At 35.5% G+C, this 19,754-nt stretch overlaps 1 protein-coding gene across 2 annotated transcripts; it reads left to right on the top strand.

Annotated features, from left to right (window-relative positions):
• The first annotated feature begins 44 nt into the window (after window positions 1-44).
• Window positions 45-6,114, top strand: LOC142636126 (endonuclease 1). 2 transcript variants are annotated; one of them, XM_075810217.1, is made up of 9 exons: window positions 45-179; window positions 2,856-3,036; window positions 3,162-3,269; window positions 3,382-3,437; window positions 3,523-3,606; window positions 3,865-3,960; window positions 4,064-4,128; window positions 5,399-5,472; window positions 5,789-6,114. In XM_075810217.1, exons 1-9 carry the CDS (start codon window positions 45-47, stop codon window positions 5,911-5,913), a joined length of 924 nt encoding a protein of 307 aa, XP_075666332.1. In that variant the 3' UTR covers window positions 5,914-6,114. The 2 variants fall into 2 exon arrangements, with proteins under 2 accessions (XP_075666332.1, XP_075666331.1); XM_075810216.1 differs by having other exon boundaries at window positions 4,058-4,128.
• The last annotated feature ends 13,640 nt before the right edge of the window (window positions 6,115-19,754 follow it).

The raw sequence follows: 19,754 nt of genomic DNA, 5'->3' as shown, positions 1-19,754 counted from the left end.
TAGTCACATTAAAAAAAAAAAAAAATTGTTGGTATTTTGAGAGAATGGCCAAGTTTGAGGTTTTGGGGAGATGCTCTCCATTCTGGTTTGTTTTGTTGCTGTGTTTTGCTTTCATGATAGGCCCCGGAGCTCAGGGCTGGAGCAAAGAAGGTCATATTATGACATGTCGGATTGCACAGGTAACTTTGAAATTTTCCTTTAATAATAATTTATTTACAGCATCATGACTGGTGAACAAGAGAAAATTCCTATGTTGAAGAAATTGATTCTTAATACTCTTAAAATAAAGTAAAATATACTTTTCATTTTTTTTTTTTTGACGAGTACTTTTCAAAAGTTATTAAAAAAAAAGAAGTGGTTCTTGATCAAGCCATCAATTATATACTATAATGGGCTTAAAATAAAACACTCGGTTATTTTCATTTCTATTTTCTGCGCAGTTGAAGGGTTAATGGGGGGAGCTTTTAACTGGATGTTTAAAGAAAGTGTGTTTTTGTTTAAGTTGTATTAATGGGTCAGTAATACTCAATGGAAACAATTGAACCCATGAGTCCATGACTCACCTTTTTCCCCCATGGCCATAATTGTCAATCTGTTTTTGTATCATCGTGTTGACTGGTTTTGATAATCTTCTATTACCACTCTATCATTGATGACTTTCCTTGAACTTTCTTTCTTCAGTTAGCTTCGCCAGGCTACCAAACATTGACGCGACTGTCTGGCGTTTGCTTGTTTTACAATTGATTTCTTTTCCTTTTCCTTTTATTCTTTTGTTAATTATTTGGAATTGTAAATTTTTGCACGCTTCCTTTGCCTGTGTGCTAAGAAATTGAATGCCTTTGATTTATAGGCTCTAATTGTTAGAAAAATGTTAAAAGTGGTGAATAAGAAATTTTAACTCCTAATGTGTCTATTTGAATACGGTATTAAAGTGGTGAAAATTATTGAGTTCTACATAAAAAGGGCAAGAGAGGGAGTATATTTCATATACTCATGGATTGGACTTTGGGAATCTGTGGGCTAGGCCCTTTTATCCAAATAATAATATTTTATTATATTATTTTTTGAGCAAGTTTGTGCACAACATTTTATTCTGAATATGTGTTTGTTCACCAACGTTCATATTTATAGTCCATCTTTCATGAAATACTTTGATTAAGAAACTTTCCCATAGAAAATATTTGTATGCATGTATAAAGTCAAAGAGAGAGAGAGAGACACAGTCCAATTCACTGAGCATGAAGATTGTAATCCTTCTTTGTATTGTTGATTATTTTATTCTGGAAGGCAAACATTTGTGAGTCTCTAACCACCATTGTATGTGTGTGGAGTGAAATCTACTTTAAGATTGTTGGATATATATATATATATATATACATATATAAAATTGTAGGGAAGCTAAAAATGAGTGTGCAGCCCAACCCAACTTGATAAAAATGGGTTAGGTTAAGGCCTAATACAACTAATTTATAGAGGTGGATACTTTAGATAACTCCCACCACATTTGGTAGTCCCAATCCAGTAATTAGAAAAATAGAAAAAGACAGGAAAAACAGCGTAATTCAGGGGATTAAGTTAAGGAGAAAAAGAAAGATTTTCATATTAATTTCTTCCTCAAGCTAGCCGAGGAGCAACAATTCTTTGCTCATACTTATCGGTTTTACAATGATGAATTTCTCTCTCTCTGATCTTTATTTCTCTCCTCACTTTTTCTAATCCCCTTTCTTGGAGGAACTTTCTTCCTTTATATAGGCTACTAGGGTTGCATCTGTATAAAGTCAAAGAGAGAGAGACACGGTCCAGTTCGTTGAGCATGAAGATTGAAATGTCTTCTTTTATGTGGTGTTGATTATTTTATTTTGGGAGGCAGACATTAATGAGTCTCTAAGCACCACTGAATGTGTGAGGAGCAGTATTTGCCTTAAGAAATTATGTCAAACACAAGACTCAATTAGTTTTGCATCTTTCATTCTTTAGAAATCTTGTATGCGAGTTACTTCATTATTGTACGGTTTTCTTAATTTAGTTATTATTCTTGCTTTTGATTTTTTTTTGTGTTCTTGTTTATGACTAGGTCTGTATATTATTCTTATTTGTATAATCACTAATTGTACATTGTTTCCAATATATATCCAACACTAGTTACTTCAGTTAATTAAGTCTGTTTTTGTCAAATAAAAAACCCAAGATCAAATTCTGTGCAACTAAAAGAATTCATTAATGTCTTGATTTCATGGTAAAAGACAATCATCATGAAACTAACACTATAGATTCAAATTCTATCAAATCTCTAAAAATAATAATAGTAATAAATAGTAATTGTATTAAAAAGAAAAATTTTCAGTTTAATGAAATTAAATTTTTTTTTTTTTTTTTTTATAAATATTTTGGAAAATTGAAAATTAGTCTTATTATTGGTGGAATATGAAGCCAAGATACTTTAAGAGTGACTTGGTGTAGGCAGGGCCTTGTTTCAGAAAGATCAAAGGCCCAAAAGTGTTAAAAGGGGGTTACAAATCACATAAATGTAGGTTTGGCCATTTGGGGCAACCTTGCTGGCTCCTACGCTTTTTCTATGATCAGGTCCAATCCTAGCTATGAGAATAGTGTGTAGCCCAGAATTCATTCAATCAATCATTTTAGAGTGAGTGAGAGCACAAGAACAAAGACATACGAGAGAGAGAGAGAGAGAGAGAGAGAGAGAGAGATGCAATCAAATGGGTAAAATCTCCAAGGAATAATTGCGGCTTCATCATCCTTAAAATAAGTAGATAACAATAATTTGTACACCATAATCAATCAAATATAATGATGATGACTAACTAATTGCTACTACTTGCTTGCTTAATTAATAGGGTCTTCTAGGGTCTGAGGCATTAGAAGCTATTCAAAACTTATTACCCCTTAATGTCAATGGCGACCTGTCGGCCCTTTGTACATGGCCTGACCAAATCCGGCATTGGCATAAATATCGGTGGACAAGCCCACTTCATTTCATTGACACACCCGATGATGAGTGCACTTTCAATTATCAAAGTAAGCCAAATATTTTCTTCTTTTTAGTGATATAAGTATATTTGCAATTAATATATAAATATATATATATATATATATATTTTTTTTTTTATAAAAAAAAAAATGTTTACATGGCATGGGGTTAGGGGACTGTCATGATCCGCATGGAGTGGAGGACATGTGTGTTGCAGGTGCCGTTCAAAATTTCACCTCTCAGCTTGTGCACTACAGAGAGGGAAGTGCTGATCGTAGATGTAAGGAAATCCAATGAAACAAAATTAGATTGTATAGTTTGTCCTAATTAATTATATATAAGATTGTTTTGGTTTAGCAGTTCCATGTATATATATATATATATATTTGCAGATAATATGACTGAGGCCTTGTTATTCTTGTCACACTTCATGGGAGATATCCATCAAGTATGTGAGAATTTTAACATCTTTTTTCTTTGATAAAATTATCTCTTGTCCAAAAAAGATAATTTTTTTTTCTTGATTTCTCCAGCCAATGCATGTCGGATTTACAAGCGATGAAGGAGGAAACACCATAAATCTACGCTGGTTTAGGCATAAATCTAATCTGCATCATGTAAGCTGCCTAGTTAGGATCTCCATAATAAGTGATAATGTATGTGGCTTTTTTAAGTTTTTGAAATCTCTCCAAAGTTTTAGAGCCCGTTTGGTACATGTGTTTAAAAACTGAAAATTGTTGTTTGAAAATGTTTGTAAAAATATGTGGGTGAAAAAATGTATTGAAATACGTGTAATGTTGTTTAAAAATTGAAAATGGTTGTTTGAAAACACAAACCGAACACCCCAAGTAACTCGCAATTAACTTTATGTACAGGTATGGGATAGGGAGATTGTTCTAACTGCTCTATCAGATTATTATGAAAAAGACATGGACCTCCTCCAAAAAGACATAGAGGGAAATTTCACTGATGTAAGACTAACTAATTAACTTCCTCACTAGCATTTAAGAAACAAGATTCATTTTCTCCACTAATGAAATTAGTTGCCTTTGATTATTAACTATATAGTTACAGGGAATCTGGTCTTCTGATGTTTCATCATGGGAACATTGCGATGATATTCTTTCATGCGTAACCAAGTGATTCTCTCTCTCTCTCTCTCTCTCTCTCTCTCTCTCTCATACCCCTTATTTAGATTTATTTTTTAATATTTGCTTCTTGCAAAATTTCTAGAAAATTAAGAATCAATACTTGTCATCAATAAATTTTTTAAATTGCAAGTTTTTGAAATTTAAAATTATGCATAAAATATAACCTTATATAGATCATATAATAAATAATATTCGACTAACACAAAATTTGATATGTATATTAAAAATGTAAAGAACATGCAATTCAACAGTTAAAATTAAAAATACGTAGTAATGTTTATTTTATTGAGTGAGGTTGTAGTCTTAGGCTACAACCTTACTCAATATTTTTTTATTGGAGATAAATTTTAACAAATCAATCATTGAATTACATTTTCTTCTTATATTTTCCCTACTTGCAAAATTTTTAGAAGATTAAAAATCAATAGCAATGTCATCAATAAATTGTTTAAATAACAAATTTTTGTAGTTTAAAATTATGCATAAAGAGAGGGTTTGGATCCAGCTTTTTTTTGCTGCGTCCACGTTTTGAGTTTTGCTTTTTTTTTTTTTCTCTGCTGCGGGGGGACAAGCGCGCAGTGCGCGCACTGTGCGTGTACTGTGCGCGCACTGTGCGTGCACTGTTTACGTACTTTTTTAGCAATTTTTTTATTAAAAATGGGTCCCGCAGTACTATTCATACATTTAAAAATTATTTTGCTACAGTGTTTTCAGTTTTCAGTTTTCAGCAATAAGTTCTATCCAAACGGACCCAAAATATAATCTTATAGATTATATAGTAAATAATATTCTATTGACATATGAGCTAATTGTTCTACACTTCTTACTTGGTGTGGCTTGTTATATGGGTCGTGAGTGGGAACTTAGTTTCCGTCTGGGTATGCGCCCTTGGATTGTTGTTGCATATTCAGCTCCAGTTGCTGCTGCAACTGCCGTTTTCTTGATATATCCCATTGGTCAAGGAAAATTTGACATTCTTATTAAGTGCATAAAGAATATTCAATTCAATGGTTAGATTTTATAAATACGTGGTAATGTTTATTTTATTGAGTGAGGTTGTAATCTTATGCTACAACCAATTTTATTGTTAAATTTTATCCATACATAAAACATCCTTTACACATGCATGTAGGAATGCAAACACACAAACAACACAAACACACGGATAACACAAACACACCCCTTAGTTATTACAAATCACTTTCCAACGTCGATTTTTTCCCCTCTTTTTTTTCCCCTAATGGTGGTATATATGCAGATGGGCTGTAGAGAGCATAAACATAGCTTGCAAATGGGGTTACAAAGGAGTTGACCCTGGTACAACTCTAGCAGGTATGCAAATTCCCCTCACATCATAAACACCAAAGCCAGTTTAAAATGGAAAATTATTCCTGTCAATCCATTACCAATTACAGCATGCTAGATCTAGCAAATTGAGGGAATATTTCAGTCTTCTTGTTTGAAATTTATGTATTTAGGATTGTCCATTTGTTCCAATTTGTCAAGCATAAAATAAAAAAAGAATATTACAATTTCGACCATCATCAAATTACAAAACAAATCAGGGCATACAAAAGTGATTAACAGCTAGCCTTGTTTCAAATAAGGATGACATAGTAGTTAATTTGCATATTTTGTGTGCTTTCAGATGATTACTTCGACTCAAGGATGCCAATCGTTATGAAACGAATTGCTCAGGGTGGAGTTCGATTAGCTATGATTTTGAACCGCGTTTTTGGTGACACTGATGAAGGATTTGCAATAGCTACTTAAAGCAGTCCATCAACACAAAAATACTTGAATATTCTTCATTTTCTTTTGTTGACCAATAATTCTATTAACTGAACTTGTTAATAATTGTTAATTTTTATTTAATGACTGATCCTGTAGGTTAGTCATTCATCCCTAGTTTAGTTTATAGATTCAAATAAGAGAACCTCTACTTCATTCAGATATGAAATTGTTGCTTCCACACCCCTCCAGCACATTATCAAAAAAACTGTGATGAAGGCTAATTCTCATTAATTAGAAAACAAATACAGAGTTTCGTGTATATATATAGAGAGAGAGAGAGAGAGAGAGAGAGAGAGAGAATAAGAAGCAGAAGAAGAAGAAGAAGAAGAACAACAACAACAACAAGAAAACTACCAAAGAAACAAACTAACTAACTTGCACACGTGCTGTACAGGATCTATAACTAACGCTTACATGTGCTAACTACTAACAGTTCCTAAACACCAACTACAAGTCATATTGTTGCTTTAAGCTACAGTTATTGTCGTTTTGCTTCAACTCTGTTATGCAGTTACCCTTGCTACCTCTATCCTCTTCTGTCAAGCCCATCTACCCTTGCTTGAGTTTATTGCCTTCATTTTGATACTCCCCCTCAAGGGCAACTGCTGAATGTATATTGATCATTCCCATTTTGCAAATGAGACTTGAAATTGATTAAAATTTAATGCCTTAGTCAACAAATCTGCAAGCTGAAATTGAGTTCTAACATGATTCAATTTAATGACCTTTTCCAACACTTTGTCTCTAACTACCTAACAATCTATCTCAATATGTTCGGTCCTTTCATGAAACATTGGATTTGGTCCAATGTGCAAGGCTACCTCACTATCATAGAACAACAAGGCTTCCCTTTTATGTTCAACACCAACATCTTTAAGGATATACAGTATCCACACTATTTCACAAGTAGCCAATGCCATTGCTCTATATTCTACTTCGGCCAAGGACCTAGACACTGTAGACTGTTTCTTTGATTTTCATGAGACCAAGGAATCCCCAATGAAAATGCTATAACTTGTGACAGACCTTCTAGTGCCAGGACAAGCAGCCCAGTCAGAATCCGTGAAACCCTTTACATGTAACTCTGTCCTAGCTAAAAACAAGATACCTTTCCCTGGTTCATTCTTCAAATACTGTAAAATTCTATGCACTGCATCCAGATGTGGCTTCCTTGGCTTGGTCATGTATTGACTCAACCTATGAACAACATAGGTGATGTCTGGCCTAGTGATGGTCAAGTACAATAGCCTTTCAATAAGCCTTTTTGTAAGCATTTGGGTCTTTGAGCTCTTCCCCTTCATACTTAACTTCACATTTTGCTCCATTGGTGTTTTAGCTGGTTTACACTCTAACAAACTAGCATCATTCAACACTTCTAGAATGTATTTTCTTTGACAAAATGATATACCCTTATCTGACCTTGCAATCTCCAAACCAAGGAAGTACCTCAAATCACCTAAACCTTGAACTTAAACTTCAGATCCAGCAACACCTTGAACTGATCCACCTCCCTTTTGTCGTTACATGCTATCAAAACATCATCCACATAGACCAATAAATTCATGAAACAATGACCCTTTTGTCTAATAAAAAGGGAATAGTCTGCTTTGGACTGCTTAAAGCGTAACTGAACCAAGGTGTTAGAAAATTTGGCAAACCATTGCCTAGAAGCATGCTTAAGCCCATAAAGAGACTTATTCAACTTACAAACCATCTCCCCCAGACTCTGAAACCCTGGTAGAAGAGACATATAAACCTCCTCAGACAAATCCCCATGTAGAAAAGCATTATTGACATCAAGCTGACCAAAATACCAACCCTTCATAGCAGCCACAGCCAAAAGGCACTTAACAAAAACCATTTTGGCAATAGGTGAGAAAGTTTCATTATAATCAACCCCTTCCTTCTGTGTGAAACCTTTGGTAACCAACCTAGTCTTATACCTTTCAATGGAACCATTAGACTTGTACTTGATTTTATAAACCCACTTGCAACCAATGGGCTTCTTATTTGCATGCAAAGGTGTCAAAGTCCAAGTGTGATTGGCCTTTAGAGCTGCTATTTCAGCAGCCATGGCCTTTTGCCATTTAGGATCAGAAACAGCTTGGTAATAGTATAAAGGTTCATCAATAGAAGAGATGGAACAACAAAAATGCTTATAAGAAGGAGAAAGAGAGTGATAAGAAAGATGAGAAGATAAAGGAGGCGAAGTACCTGTTTGGAGAGCAACAGTAGTAGGAATTGAGGATACCTGATTACAGTGATAGGCTTGAAGGTAGGAAGGTTGTTTATGAACCCTAGCAGATCTTCTAAAAGGAATTGGATCAACCAAAGGCCCAGGTGGTTCAACAGGGACATCATGTAAGAATTCATCATCAAGATTAGTGTGAACTTGAAGAATGGGATCATTAATAGGATCAGATGATAGAGGAGCAGAAGGTAAAGTGGATGAAGGAAGAATTGGATCAAAAGAATCAGAAGAAACAGAAGGAGAGCAAGGTAGAGGAATGGACTAAGTAGGAAAAGAAGAGCAAGAATCAGACTGATAAGGAAACACAGACTCATGAATACAACATCCCTAGAGATGAAGACAGAATGAGAATGAAGATCAAACAACTTATAACCCTTCACATTAAAAGGATAACCAAGAAAAACACATCTCCTTGCTTTGGGAGAAAACTTAGTCCTAGTTTGAGCAACAGTAGATTCATAACATTCACAACCAAACACTCTCAAATGATCATAGCAAGGAGGTTGTTTAAAAAGAAGCTTGTAAGGAGTCTTATTATTCAATAAGAAAGATGGTAATCTGATAATCAAGTAAGCAGCAGTAAGAATGCAATCACCCCAAAATTGAATGGGAATATTAGACTAAAAATGGAGAGCTCTAGCTATGGACAGCATAAGTTGATGTTTTCTCTCCACAACAGAGTTTTGTTGTGGAGTATAAACACAATTATGTTGGTGCACAATGCCATTAGAACTATAGAAATTTGGCATGTTAAATTCCATAGCATTATCAATTCTAACATATTTTATTTTGCATCCAAATTGTGTAAGAACCATAGAATAAAAGGAAGTGATGAGGGGTCTAACTTCAAATTTGGATTTCATTAAGTACACCTAAGTTGCTTTGGTTGCATCATCAACCACAGTTAGAAAGTACTTAAAACCATCCAAAGTAGGAGTAGCATAAGGTCTCCAAACATCTAAGTGTATCAAATCAAAAGCACAAGAACTGAGTTTATTATTGAAAGGAAAAGGCAAACAATTCTGTTTAGCCAGAGGACAGACCTTACAAAGATCATTACATGATTTTTGCAAAAAGGAAAAACATGACCTAAAACTTGAAGTTTAGCATCTGATGGATGGCCTAGTCTTGCATGCCAGAGAAAGGAAAGAGAGCCTGATGACATTGTAGCAATGAAAGGATGAAAAACATCACCCAATTTGTGATTGACTAGGAAATCTGAAAGGGCAGTATAAGAAGGTTCTTGAGAAGTGCCATATTGTAGCAAGTATAGTCCATTAACTACATGTCCCATTCCAATCATTCTCCAAGAGGTAAGGCCTTGTATGAGCAAAAGGTAGACAAAAGTGCAAGACAATATGGTTGGGATTTAGTAAAAGAGCTGACAGAGAAAAGATTGAAGGTAAATGAGGGCACACATAGGACATTGTGAAGGATAAGAGAAGATGATAAAATAACAGTGCCTGATGTTGTTTCTCCATTAGGTAGTTGAACCATGGACTAAGTAATAGCAGTAACAGTGGTCAAAAGATAGACAAAACACACTATATGATTAGTAACACCAGTGTCAATGACCCAAGTATTGGAATCATATGCCCTTTTATTAACCACTTGTGTAGAAAAAACTGAGTGTCTAAAATCCATACCTGCCATTGTAGGAGCATTAGATGATACCACATTATCCATGGCATTAGTGAGTGTCTTTCCCTTGAACAGGTGGATCTAATGGAGAACTAGGAGTGACAATGAGAGCAAGAAACTATTGATATTGCTCTAACGTGAAAACAGGTGTCACAAGACCTGAAGAAGCCAGAAAAGAGAGATCTTGGGGTTGTGATTGGGGCTGTGAGAGAGTCACTTGATGTGCCATTGGAGTTTTGCCCTTGAACTTGTAACTAGGAGGGAATCCATGCAACTTATAGCACTTATCTATGGTGTGACCAGACTTACCACAATGGGTGCAAATTGGCTTATCTTTTAGCAACCAAGGTAGCTGATTCAACCCTTGTATTGGAACAATGAGTAACTGACCTTTGTGTTTCTTCTTGAATCATCAAGGAATACACTTTATTGAGAGATGGAAAAGGATCCATAAGCAAAATTTGTGTCCTTGTCAAAAAGAGTCATTTAGCCCCATAAAAAACTTCATAACAGATTCTCTAGATTGCAAATCATTAAGTCTCTTATTCACATTACACGTGCATTTCCCGCAAGTACAAGAAGGTAAAGGACTATTGTTTTGCAATTGATCTCAAAGAACCTTGAATTGAGTGAAGAAATCAGTAATGGAATTCTCACCTTGATGGAGGTTTGAAATCTCCTTCTGAAGGTTGTAAATCTTAAGACCATTCTTTTGAGCAAGGCGATCTCTCAAATCATTCCAAATTTCCAAGGTAGAGTCTTCATAGATGATACTAGCTTGAAGCTTAGGAGAAATTGAGTTTGTCAACCAAGTTCCCACCATATTATCACACTTGATCCAAGCTTGAATAGCTGAAAGTGTGGACACCAATGGAGATGACAAAGTGAGTGTGCCATCGATGAAGCCTAGCTTGTTCTTGGTGAGCAAAGCTTTCCTTACTGCTCGTGCCCAAGCTGAGTAATTCTCACTCCCTGTGAAAGGTTGAGTCACAAGCACAGTGCTTGGACTCTCTCCATGGTGCGAAAATAGAGGATTGTCCATTGAAGAATCCTGAGTAGACAAGGGAGCACTCTCTGTTGTGGGAATTGATGAAGAAGAAGCGGAAGCCATTGATGACAAGAAAAATCTTTGACAAGTTGAGAAGAAATGAAAAAATTTGAGAGAAAGCTAAACCCTAGATTGGAATTTGGGAAAATATCTAGAAACTTAGAGAAAATTCTAGAAATTATGCTTTGATACCATATCAGAAAAGCTGTGGTGAAGGCTAATTCTCATTAATTAGAAAACAAATATATATATATATATATATATATATATATATATATATATATATATATATATATATATATGTACAGAGAAGAAGAAAACTACCAAAGAAACAAACTAACTAACTTTCACACGTGCTGAAGGAAAAATTCTGGTTTTGTATCTCATACAAAACACATAGCGGAAGCAACAAACAAGGATCTATTTCATTCATGATTGATAACGTGCACTATGTAAATTTCAGAATTTAAGAACAAGATGGCGTACCTTGGTGTGGAGAAATTCAAAACAAAGATTAGAAGCACTTGGGAACACTTTTAATCTTCACTCCAATTCCACTTTACGCCTAAGATGTGTGGTCTCTCAATCAGTTTTTCAAAGGGAGAATGAAAGTGTGTTTCACACTCTCTCACACACCGTTTCTTATTTCACCTTTTTCACTAAATAAAAATTATGTATGTTTCTCCCTTTATAACTAACTGATTATCTAATTGGGCTGGCCTATTAGGTCTTTCCAATTGGGCTTTAATGTGTGGCTTGGAGTGGGACCAAAAGGGACCAATAAGACACTAGCTCCAATGGGCCTTGGGCTTTTCCGTCAACTCTTGATAAGTCCAAAGTTACCATTAATTATATTTAATACCACTATATAAATATAATTGCACTCTAGGCCTTAAATTATATCCCAAGACTTTATTATACACGTAACTCCTTCATAAAATATTCGTAGTAACACAATGTCATAAATGTAGACTGCCACTTTGTAAATTACTACATCTTATCCTTGAGTGCCCGGTTTAATTCTTTAAAGTTGTTCATTATATATTTATGAAATCCAATTTCATAAATATATACTTTAGTAATTTCTTACTAAAGTGGTTAGGCCTAACTCTCTGAATAACTGAAACCATTAAACTTATCTCAAGGGAATATTTTATATCTCTATCAAGAGACTATGAATTCCATCTTGAGAATATATGTTCCATCAACACTAAATGTGGCTGCCCAACATACTGAGGTTTTGACCGTCACTTCAGATCTCACTCCTAATATATCAAAGCAACCTACACTTCATGATCAAGTCCATTATTCTCTCAGGATTAAGAGTTCATGCAAATAGAAGTCTTGAGATTTATTATTCATTTGACAGTCGTTAGAAGAATAATAAATCTCACAGCGATCCTGTTCAATATGTTTTAACTCTTAAAACATATCAACATATCAACTAGAAGTTTCCACTTCCATGATTAAGACAAATCATCTTAGTTGACATGTTATAGTCTTCGCAAATGAAAAGCCCAATTTCATCACCGACTACGAACTATAAATTCTGAGTTTACAAAGAACTTATTATTTACATCTTCTGTGACTTTTCACATAAATCACATACAATGCATCTCTTGGACTATATGATAATGTCCCATATTCATGTTACCATTATTTTAGATAATAATAAAATAATTTTATCAATCACAATATAAAGTCATACATCATGTCATACATAATGTCATACATAATATCATACATAGCATCATACAATAGGATTTAAGGGCACAATCCTAACACGTGCTGTACAGGATCTATAACTAACACTTACACGTGCTAAATGCTAACAGTAACTAAACACTAACTACAAGTCGTTTTGTTGCTTTAAGCTACAGTTACTGTCGTTTAGCTTCAACTCTGTTCTGCAGTTACCCTTGCTACCTCTATCCTCTTTTGTCAAGCCAATCTGCCTTTGCTTGAGTTTATTGCCTTCATTTTGATACACATGTACAAGCCATACATATAAGAAATAGAGAACATAGTAACAATTTCAAGCATGCAATAACATTTTTTGTAATGATTTTGTATTGTATTCCACAACATATCATGATGAATAATACTATGTCATCCTAATTTGAAACAATGTCAGCTTTGAGTTTCCCCAATTTCGCTTAAGAAAGTGAAAGAAGCCCATAATTTGCTGAACTGCATCCAAAAGTTTTGTTAGTGGTTGGGCCAAGCAGTGAATGAACCAATAGACGTGAATTTTTTTCTTCCAAAAGAATTAGGGTAGAGATATGAATTGAATATGTTCATGATTTCTGTTATATCCCAAGGCCACATGGAAGATAATTATTTAGCAACTAATGAAGTTTGAATTTGAATAATAAATTAGCCGTAGTAGATGAAGGAAAATAATACATGTTTGTATCGCATACAAAACATACGCAGTGGAAAAATAACGGATCTACTTCATTCATAAATGTTAACATGCACTATGTAAGTTTCAGAATTTGAGAACAAGAGAGTGTACCTTGGAGCGGTGAATTTCAAAACCGGAGATCGAAAACACTTAGGAACACTTTCAATCTTCACTCCAATTCCACTAACGCCCAAGATGTGTGGTCTCTCAATCAGTTTACAAAAGGAGAATGTCAAAGTGTCTAACACTTTCATACACCACTTCACAATAGTGTTCTTACAATTCTCTCTACAGAAAATTCTGTATGTATCTCTCTTTGTATCTAATTGATTATCTAATTGGACTGGCCTTTTGGGCCTTTCCAATTAAGCTTAAGTGTGTGGCTTGGAGTGGGACCAAAAGGGACCAGTAAGACACTAGCTTTAATGGGCCTTGGGCTTTTCTGTCAACTCTTGACAAGTCCAAAGTTACCATTAACTATATTTAATACCACTATATATATATATAGTTGCACTCTAGGCCTTATTTATAAAATTATATCCCAAGAATTTATTGTACATGCAACCCCTTCATAAAATATTCGTAGTAATACAAAATCATGAATGTAGACTGCCACTTTGTAGATTACTACATCTTAATTCCTTGAGTACCCAGTTTAATCCTTTAAATTATTCATCATATATTTATGAAATCCAATTCCATAAATATATACTTTAGTAACTCCTTACTAAAGTGGTTAGGCCTAACTCTTTGAATAACAACCCATTAAACTTATCTCAAGGGAATATTTTGTATTTCTGTTAAGAGATTATGAATTCCATCTTGAGAATATATGTTCCATCAATACTAAATGTAGTTGCCCAACATATTGAGATTTTGACCATAACTTTAGACCTCACTCTTGATATATCAAAGCAACCTACACTTCATGATCAGGTCCATTATCCTCTCAGGATTAAGAGTTCATGCAAATATAAGTCGTGAGTTTATTATTCATTTGACAGTCGTTAAAAGAATAATAAATCTCACAGCGGTCCAGTTCAATATGTTTTAACTCTTAAAACATATCAACATACCAACTAGAAATCTCCATTTTCATGATCAAGACAAATCATCTTAGTTGATATGTTATAGTCTTCGCAGACGAAATGCCCAATTTCATCACCGACTACGAACTAAAATTCTGAGTTTACAAAGAACTTGTGATTTATATCTTCTGTGACTAATTCACATAAATCACATACTATGCATCTCATGGACTATATGATAATGTCCCAATATTCATGTTACCACTATTTTTAGATAATAATAAAACAACTTTATTAAACACAACATTAAGTCATACATAGCATCATACAGTAGGATTTAAGGGCACTAATCCTAACAATAGATTCGGTTTTTATTGTTTCAAATTTGTATTTGATAGGAGTTAGTTACTATTTTTTAGAATAGTTATTGTCTCATTATAAGCATTATTTATGTTTTGTGAAAGAATGAATGGAACTCAAGCAGAAAATTAACCCAAAAAGTCTATTCTCCCTCTCAAGTTCAAGAGGCTAGTCACCTCAAATTGAGAAAGTTATCTTTAGGGATGGCAATTGCTACCTGACTCGTAGGTACCTGACTCGACCTTAATGGGTCAGGTTTTACTTGACTCGCGAAACAATAGGGTCGAGTCTGGGTTTATAAAATAAAACCTGAAGCGGGTTTAGGTCGGGTTCGGGTTTTAGTGATAGCCGCCCAAAACCCAGACCCGGACCCAACCCGTTAAACTAAATAACCAAAAAACCAACTATATATATAAACTAATTCAATCAAGACCCTAATCCTTTCCTATCTTATTCTCTCATTCTCATCTCTGAGCCACCCTCTCTCAATCTCTAGTCACTCTCACTCTCACGGTCACAACCACACGGCCACAGCCTCACCCCCGCCCCCCTTCAATGATGTGTTCTTCTCTCTATTTTTTTTTGTCATTCCTGTTTGGGTTCGTTAGGGTTTAGGACCTTTGGCTTCATTAGGGTTTGGGCTCTTGTTAGGGTTTAGGTTCATTACCATTCCTATTTCTCAATGATATGTTCTCTCTTTTTTTTTTTTTGTGATTTCTGTGTTTGTGTTAGGATTTGTGTTTATGTTAGGATTTGTGTTTGTGATTTTGAAAGGGAAAATTTTAAATCTAAAATTTTTGTGTTTGTGATTTTTTGTTTGTGTTTATGTTAAGATTTGTGTTTGCGATTTTGAAAGGGAAGATAAAAAATCTAAAATTTTGTGTTTGTGTTTGGGGTTTTGGTGGCTACCCTGTTCCGATTGAAGAACATGATCCTAGGATTTTTGTTTTTGGGTTTCTGATCTTGATTGATGAACATGATCTTGAGGTTTTTGTTTTTTGGTTTCCGATCTAAATTGTTGAACATGATCTTAGGGTTATTGTTTAGGTTTCTAATTTAGGTTTATGGAGGTTTAGGGCTCCAGGCAAACCTTATTTTTTTTATTAGGCCACGAATTGGGCCCTGAAGTGGCATGGGTTGGGCAGGGCCCAATAGGGCAAGTTTGGGGCCTGAAAAAAACCTGTTTATTAAACGGGCTGAGTTTGAGTTTTGGGGGCGGACTCGCAGGTCGGGTTCAGGCATAAAGAAACCTAGCCCGAACCCGACCCGTTATCATTCCTAGTTATCTTTTATTGGGGAAATTACATTTTTCCACTCTAAACTATGCATCCGATTATACTGTGCATCCTAAATGGCCTAAACTATTCAAATGCACATTTTACACCTTAAACTGTCACACTTATCATACTTTGCACCCCTGTGTTACTTTTGTTGTTATGTTTAATGGAATCTTACTACACGTGACAAGTACATGCATTTTGCTTAGGTAGAACAAACTTAAAAGACTAAAACACCCTTCTTCAAAATCAATTAAAATGAAGACCAATTTTTTTCCACCTTTCTCCCTATCTTATGTGCGTGCCAGCCTTCCCTAAATTCAGATTCTGTAAAACCTAAATCCCCAATTCGAAAATTGCTTAAACTCCACCACCACTCCACCATATCTCCGCCGTCCCTCCAACACCGTGACACCCTCCCTCCTCCATCCAAATCGGAACCTCGCACTCTCGCTTTATTGCATGTGCGTCTTCTATCTTCATAGAGAGCTGGAAAAAGTATTGAGGTGATTTTTATCATAATAATGCTCATGTAATAGAGTTAAAGATAAACAATTGCAAGTACATCCCTACTGCGAGGGATAATAGATTCACCTTAAGGTCAACTTGATGGGGGCAAACGCTTTGAGGCTTTCTTTTCAGCCTTAAAAAAAATTGATCCTTGAGCCGCTTATGGAGAAGTTAAGGGGTGCCTCAAATTTGGAGAGTGTAGGAAATTATGTACTGAATGGGGACAATGGGTACTTAATAAACCAGGGAATGCCTCTAACTAATTATCTTGATATGTTTAAGTTCAGCACTGAGGTACATTTTGATCAGAGCATACGTGTCTAGCACATTGCAACAGACCTTTTGAATGACTTGTTATTACTAGAATCTTGGATTGTATTTGGACACTTGAGGTTAAGAGAGAATTGTTAATGACATATTTTATGTAGTTGGCCAATCCTTTGACAAAACGCACTTTACTTATATTTGGGTAGATCTAGGATATTTTTAATACTTCAAAGAACATGTTGTTCAAGTCTAGTATTAAGCCATGAATATTGGACCAAGAAACAGGTAAAGAAAAGGTGTTCACTAAAGCTGGACAGATAGCTCGACACTTGTGGACACCTGCGAACACCTGCTCGACACCTGCTCGACAGATAGCTATCTATCGAGGTTTAATGAGGCTTGATAGATACTATCTATCGAGGTATCTATCGAGGTTACGGAAATCAGAATTTTCAGATCTGATTTTCGGCTCATGCTTTTGTATTTGTGTAGGGTTTCTTTTCTCACAACCCTAGTGTTAGGACATATGTGTTTCACTTGTTAAGAACATATGTCATTCATGATTTATGTAATTGGCTAATCCTTTGACAAAATGCACTTTACTTGTAATTAGGTAGAATTAGGATGAGTTTTATACTTCAAGAAACTGTGTTTCAAGATCAAGTGTTGAAGTCATCAAGTCTGTTCAAGAAACAAGTTGATTAGTGCAAATTCATTAAAGCTCGACAACTAGCTCGACAGGTAGCATGTGTCGAGGTTTAAAGAGCTGTTTTAGCCCCGTGGCTCGACAGCTTCTCGATAGCATCTCGATACCTCTATCTGTCGAGGATTAAGAAAAACAGATTCTGAGTTATGTTTTGATTCCAATCCGTGGATGTGTCTTTGGGCCTTCTTTTCTCCTAACCCTAGACATGTAAAAGGATTATTTTTAAGGGCCGTAAAAGGTATGCAAGTTGTATAAGCATTGAGAAATCCTTGTTTATGCGAATTGTAACTTGAGACAAAGTTCTTTGCCCTAGTTCATCTCTCTTGTGAAGAAGTTGCTGTGTCTTTGCACTGTAGGGTTTTGTATCCAAGCATCTTCTTGATCTTCATCGTATGGATGAATTGAAGAACTTTTCAGCCAACAATCTTCTCTAGTTGGTGATTGAAGTCACGTACTGGGATCCGCGCAATTAGTTAGTCACGTACTTGGGAGCTGTGCATTGAAAGGAGAAATTGTCACTACAGAACAAGTCCAATTGGGTATTGGGGTAAGGGTTTAACTGTAGGTTGGTAAGGTACTTGGGATTCCTTCACTTGTAACTGCTTGTTGTGATAATAGTGGAATTTTGAGAGTGGTGACCTTAAAATCACCCGGTGGGGTTTTTGCCGTGTAGGTTTTCCTCATTCTTAAACAAATCATTATGTCATTTAATTTCGGCTGCATACTTAGTTTAATTGGTGATTTGTTTGTACTACCACGCGCTTTGCATGCTAACTTGATTAATTAATAACTTGGCTAATTAATCAACTTAATCCATCACAAGGGGTCAATTCATTTTTGGCCTATCAAGTGGTATCAGAGCAGGCACACTCTGATTAGGATTAACCCTTGTGTGTGATCCATTGACCCCTGTTGTCATGGCCGTAACTGGCTTGAAGAGATCTTTGTTTTCAAATACATCTTGTTTTTCTAATCTCTATTTGTTTGAGTGTTTCAGAAAATACAAGTCTAAAAGTTATTTGAATTTTCTTATGATGACTATTGGAAAAGATCTCAGTTTGAACAAGAAGAAACTAGACTACCTCAGAATGAAAATGTGCAAAGGAGTTTGTCTGAAAAGAGTGAAAATTAGATGTTTTGCTCAAAAGGGGCAGATGAAAGAAAACACCATTCCCATTGATCTGTCATCCAAGCACGAAGCGTGTTTAATGATGAAGTCCGAATTTAAAGTTATGGACACATGCTTGTGGTGCCTTGACAACAGTTACTCAAGACACATGACTGGAGACTGATCTCTCTTCAAGGTCTTTGAGTCTAAGAAAGGTGGCAATGTCACTTTTGGTGATGGAAGCAAATCATAGATAAAAGGGAAATGGATTATCTCTCTACTTGGTTTACCGGATATTGCAAATGTTCTATATGTGGAAGGTCTGAGGGTGAACCTGCTGAGCATAAGTCAGATATGTGATTAAGACTTCATGGTGCTATTCTCCAAAGGAAAGTGTCTTGTCATGGATAAGTCTGGAAAGAAACTCATAAGTGGTGTTCGCACTCTAGACAACTGCTATGGATTGGTTCCTGATGCTAATATTGTGTGCAATAGCATTCGATTGCCAAACGAAGATCTATGGCATCAACGAATGGGACATGCTAGTTACAAACATCTTTCTATTGTATCTAAGCATGAATCAGTTTTAGGGATACCAAAGCTTAGTAGAATGAGCAATGTGGTGTGTGGACCATGTCAGCTTAGGAAATAGACAAAGGGTAAGCATCCGGGCACTTAGCCATCAGCTACATCGAGACCATTGGAGCTACTGCATTTGGATCTTATGGGTCCAACTAGAACCGAGTTTCTTAGAGGTAAGAGATACATCTTGGTTGTGGTAGATGACTTCACTAGATACACTTGGGTTATTCTTCTACGATCCAAGTCTGATGCTCCTGAGCACATTGAAACTTTGTGCACAAGACTGTAGAATGAAAAGAGTCTGAAAATTGATCGAATTTGAAGTGACCATGATAAAGAATTCGAGAACTCATATATGGAGCCCTTCTGTACAAGATCAGGTATATCTCAAGAATTCTCGGCACCTATTACTCCTCAGCAGAATGGTGTAGTAGAAATAAAGAACAGGGTTATTCAGGAGATGGCAAGAGCCATGTTGCACAGTAAGGATATGGCTAGAGACTTGTGGGGAGAAGCCGTTAACACTGCATGTCATACGATTAATAGAGTGTATTTTAGACCCAGTACCAAGAAGACTCCATATGAGTTATGGATAGGAAGAAAGCCAAATGTGAAATATTTCAGAATCTTTGGAA

Source organism: Castanea sativa, chromosome 5 (assembly GCF_040712315.1).
Source record: "Castanea sativa cultivar Marrone di Chiusa Pesio chromosome 5, ASM4071231v1".
Lineage (NCBI taxonomy): Eukaryota > Viridiplantae > Streptophyta > Magnoliopsida > Fagales > Fagaceae > Castanea > Castanea sativa.
This window is presented reverse-complemented; position numbering and strand designations above follow the sequence as displayed.

Coding starts and splice junctions, on each gene's coding strand:
- LOC142636126 (XM_075810216.1), top strand. CDS start 45: ATGGCCAAGTTTGAGGTTTTGGGGAGATGCTCTCCATTCTGGTTTGTT. Junction 180..2,855: donor TGACATGTCGGATTGCACAG/GTAACTTTGAAA, acceptor CTTAATTAATAG/GGTCTTCTAGGGTCTGAGGC. Junction 3,270..3,381: donor GGGAAGTGCTGATCGTAGAT/GTAAGGAAATCC, acceptor ATATATTTGCAG/ATAATATGACTGAGGCCTTG.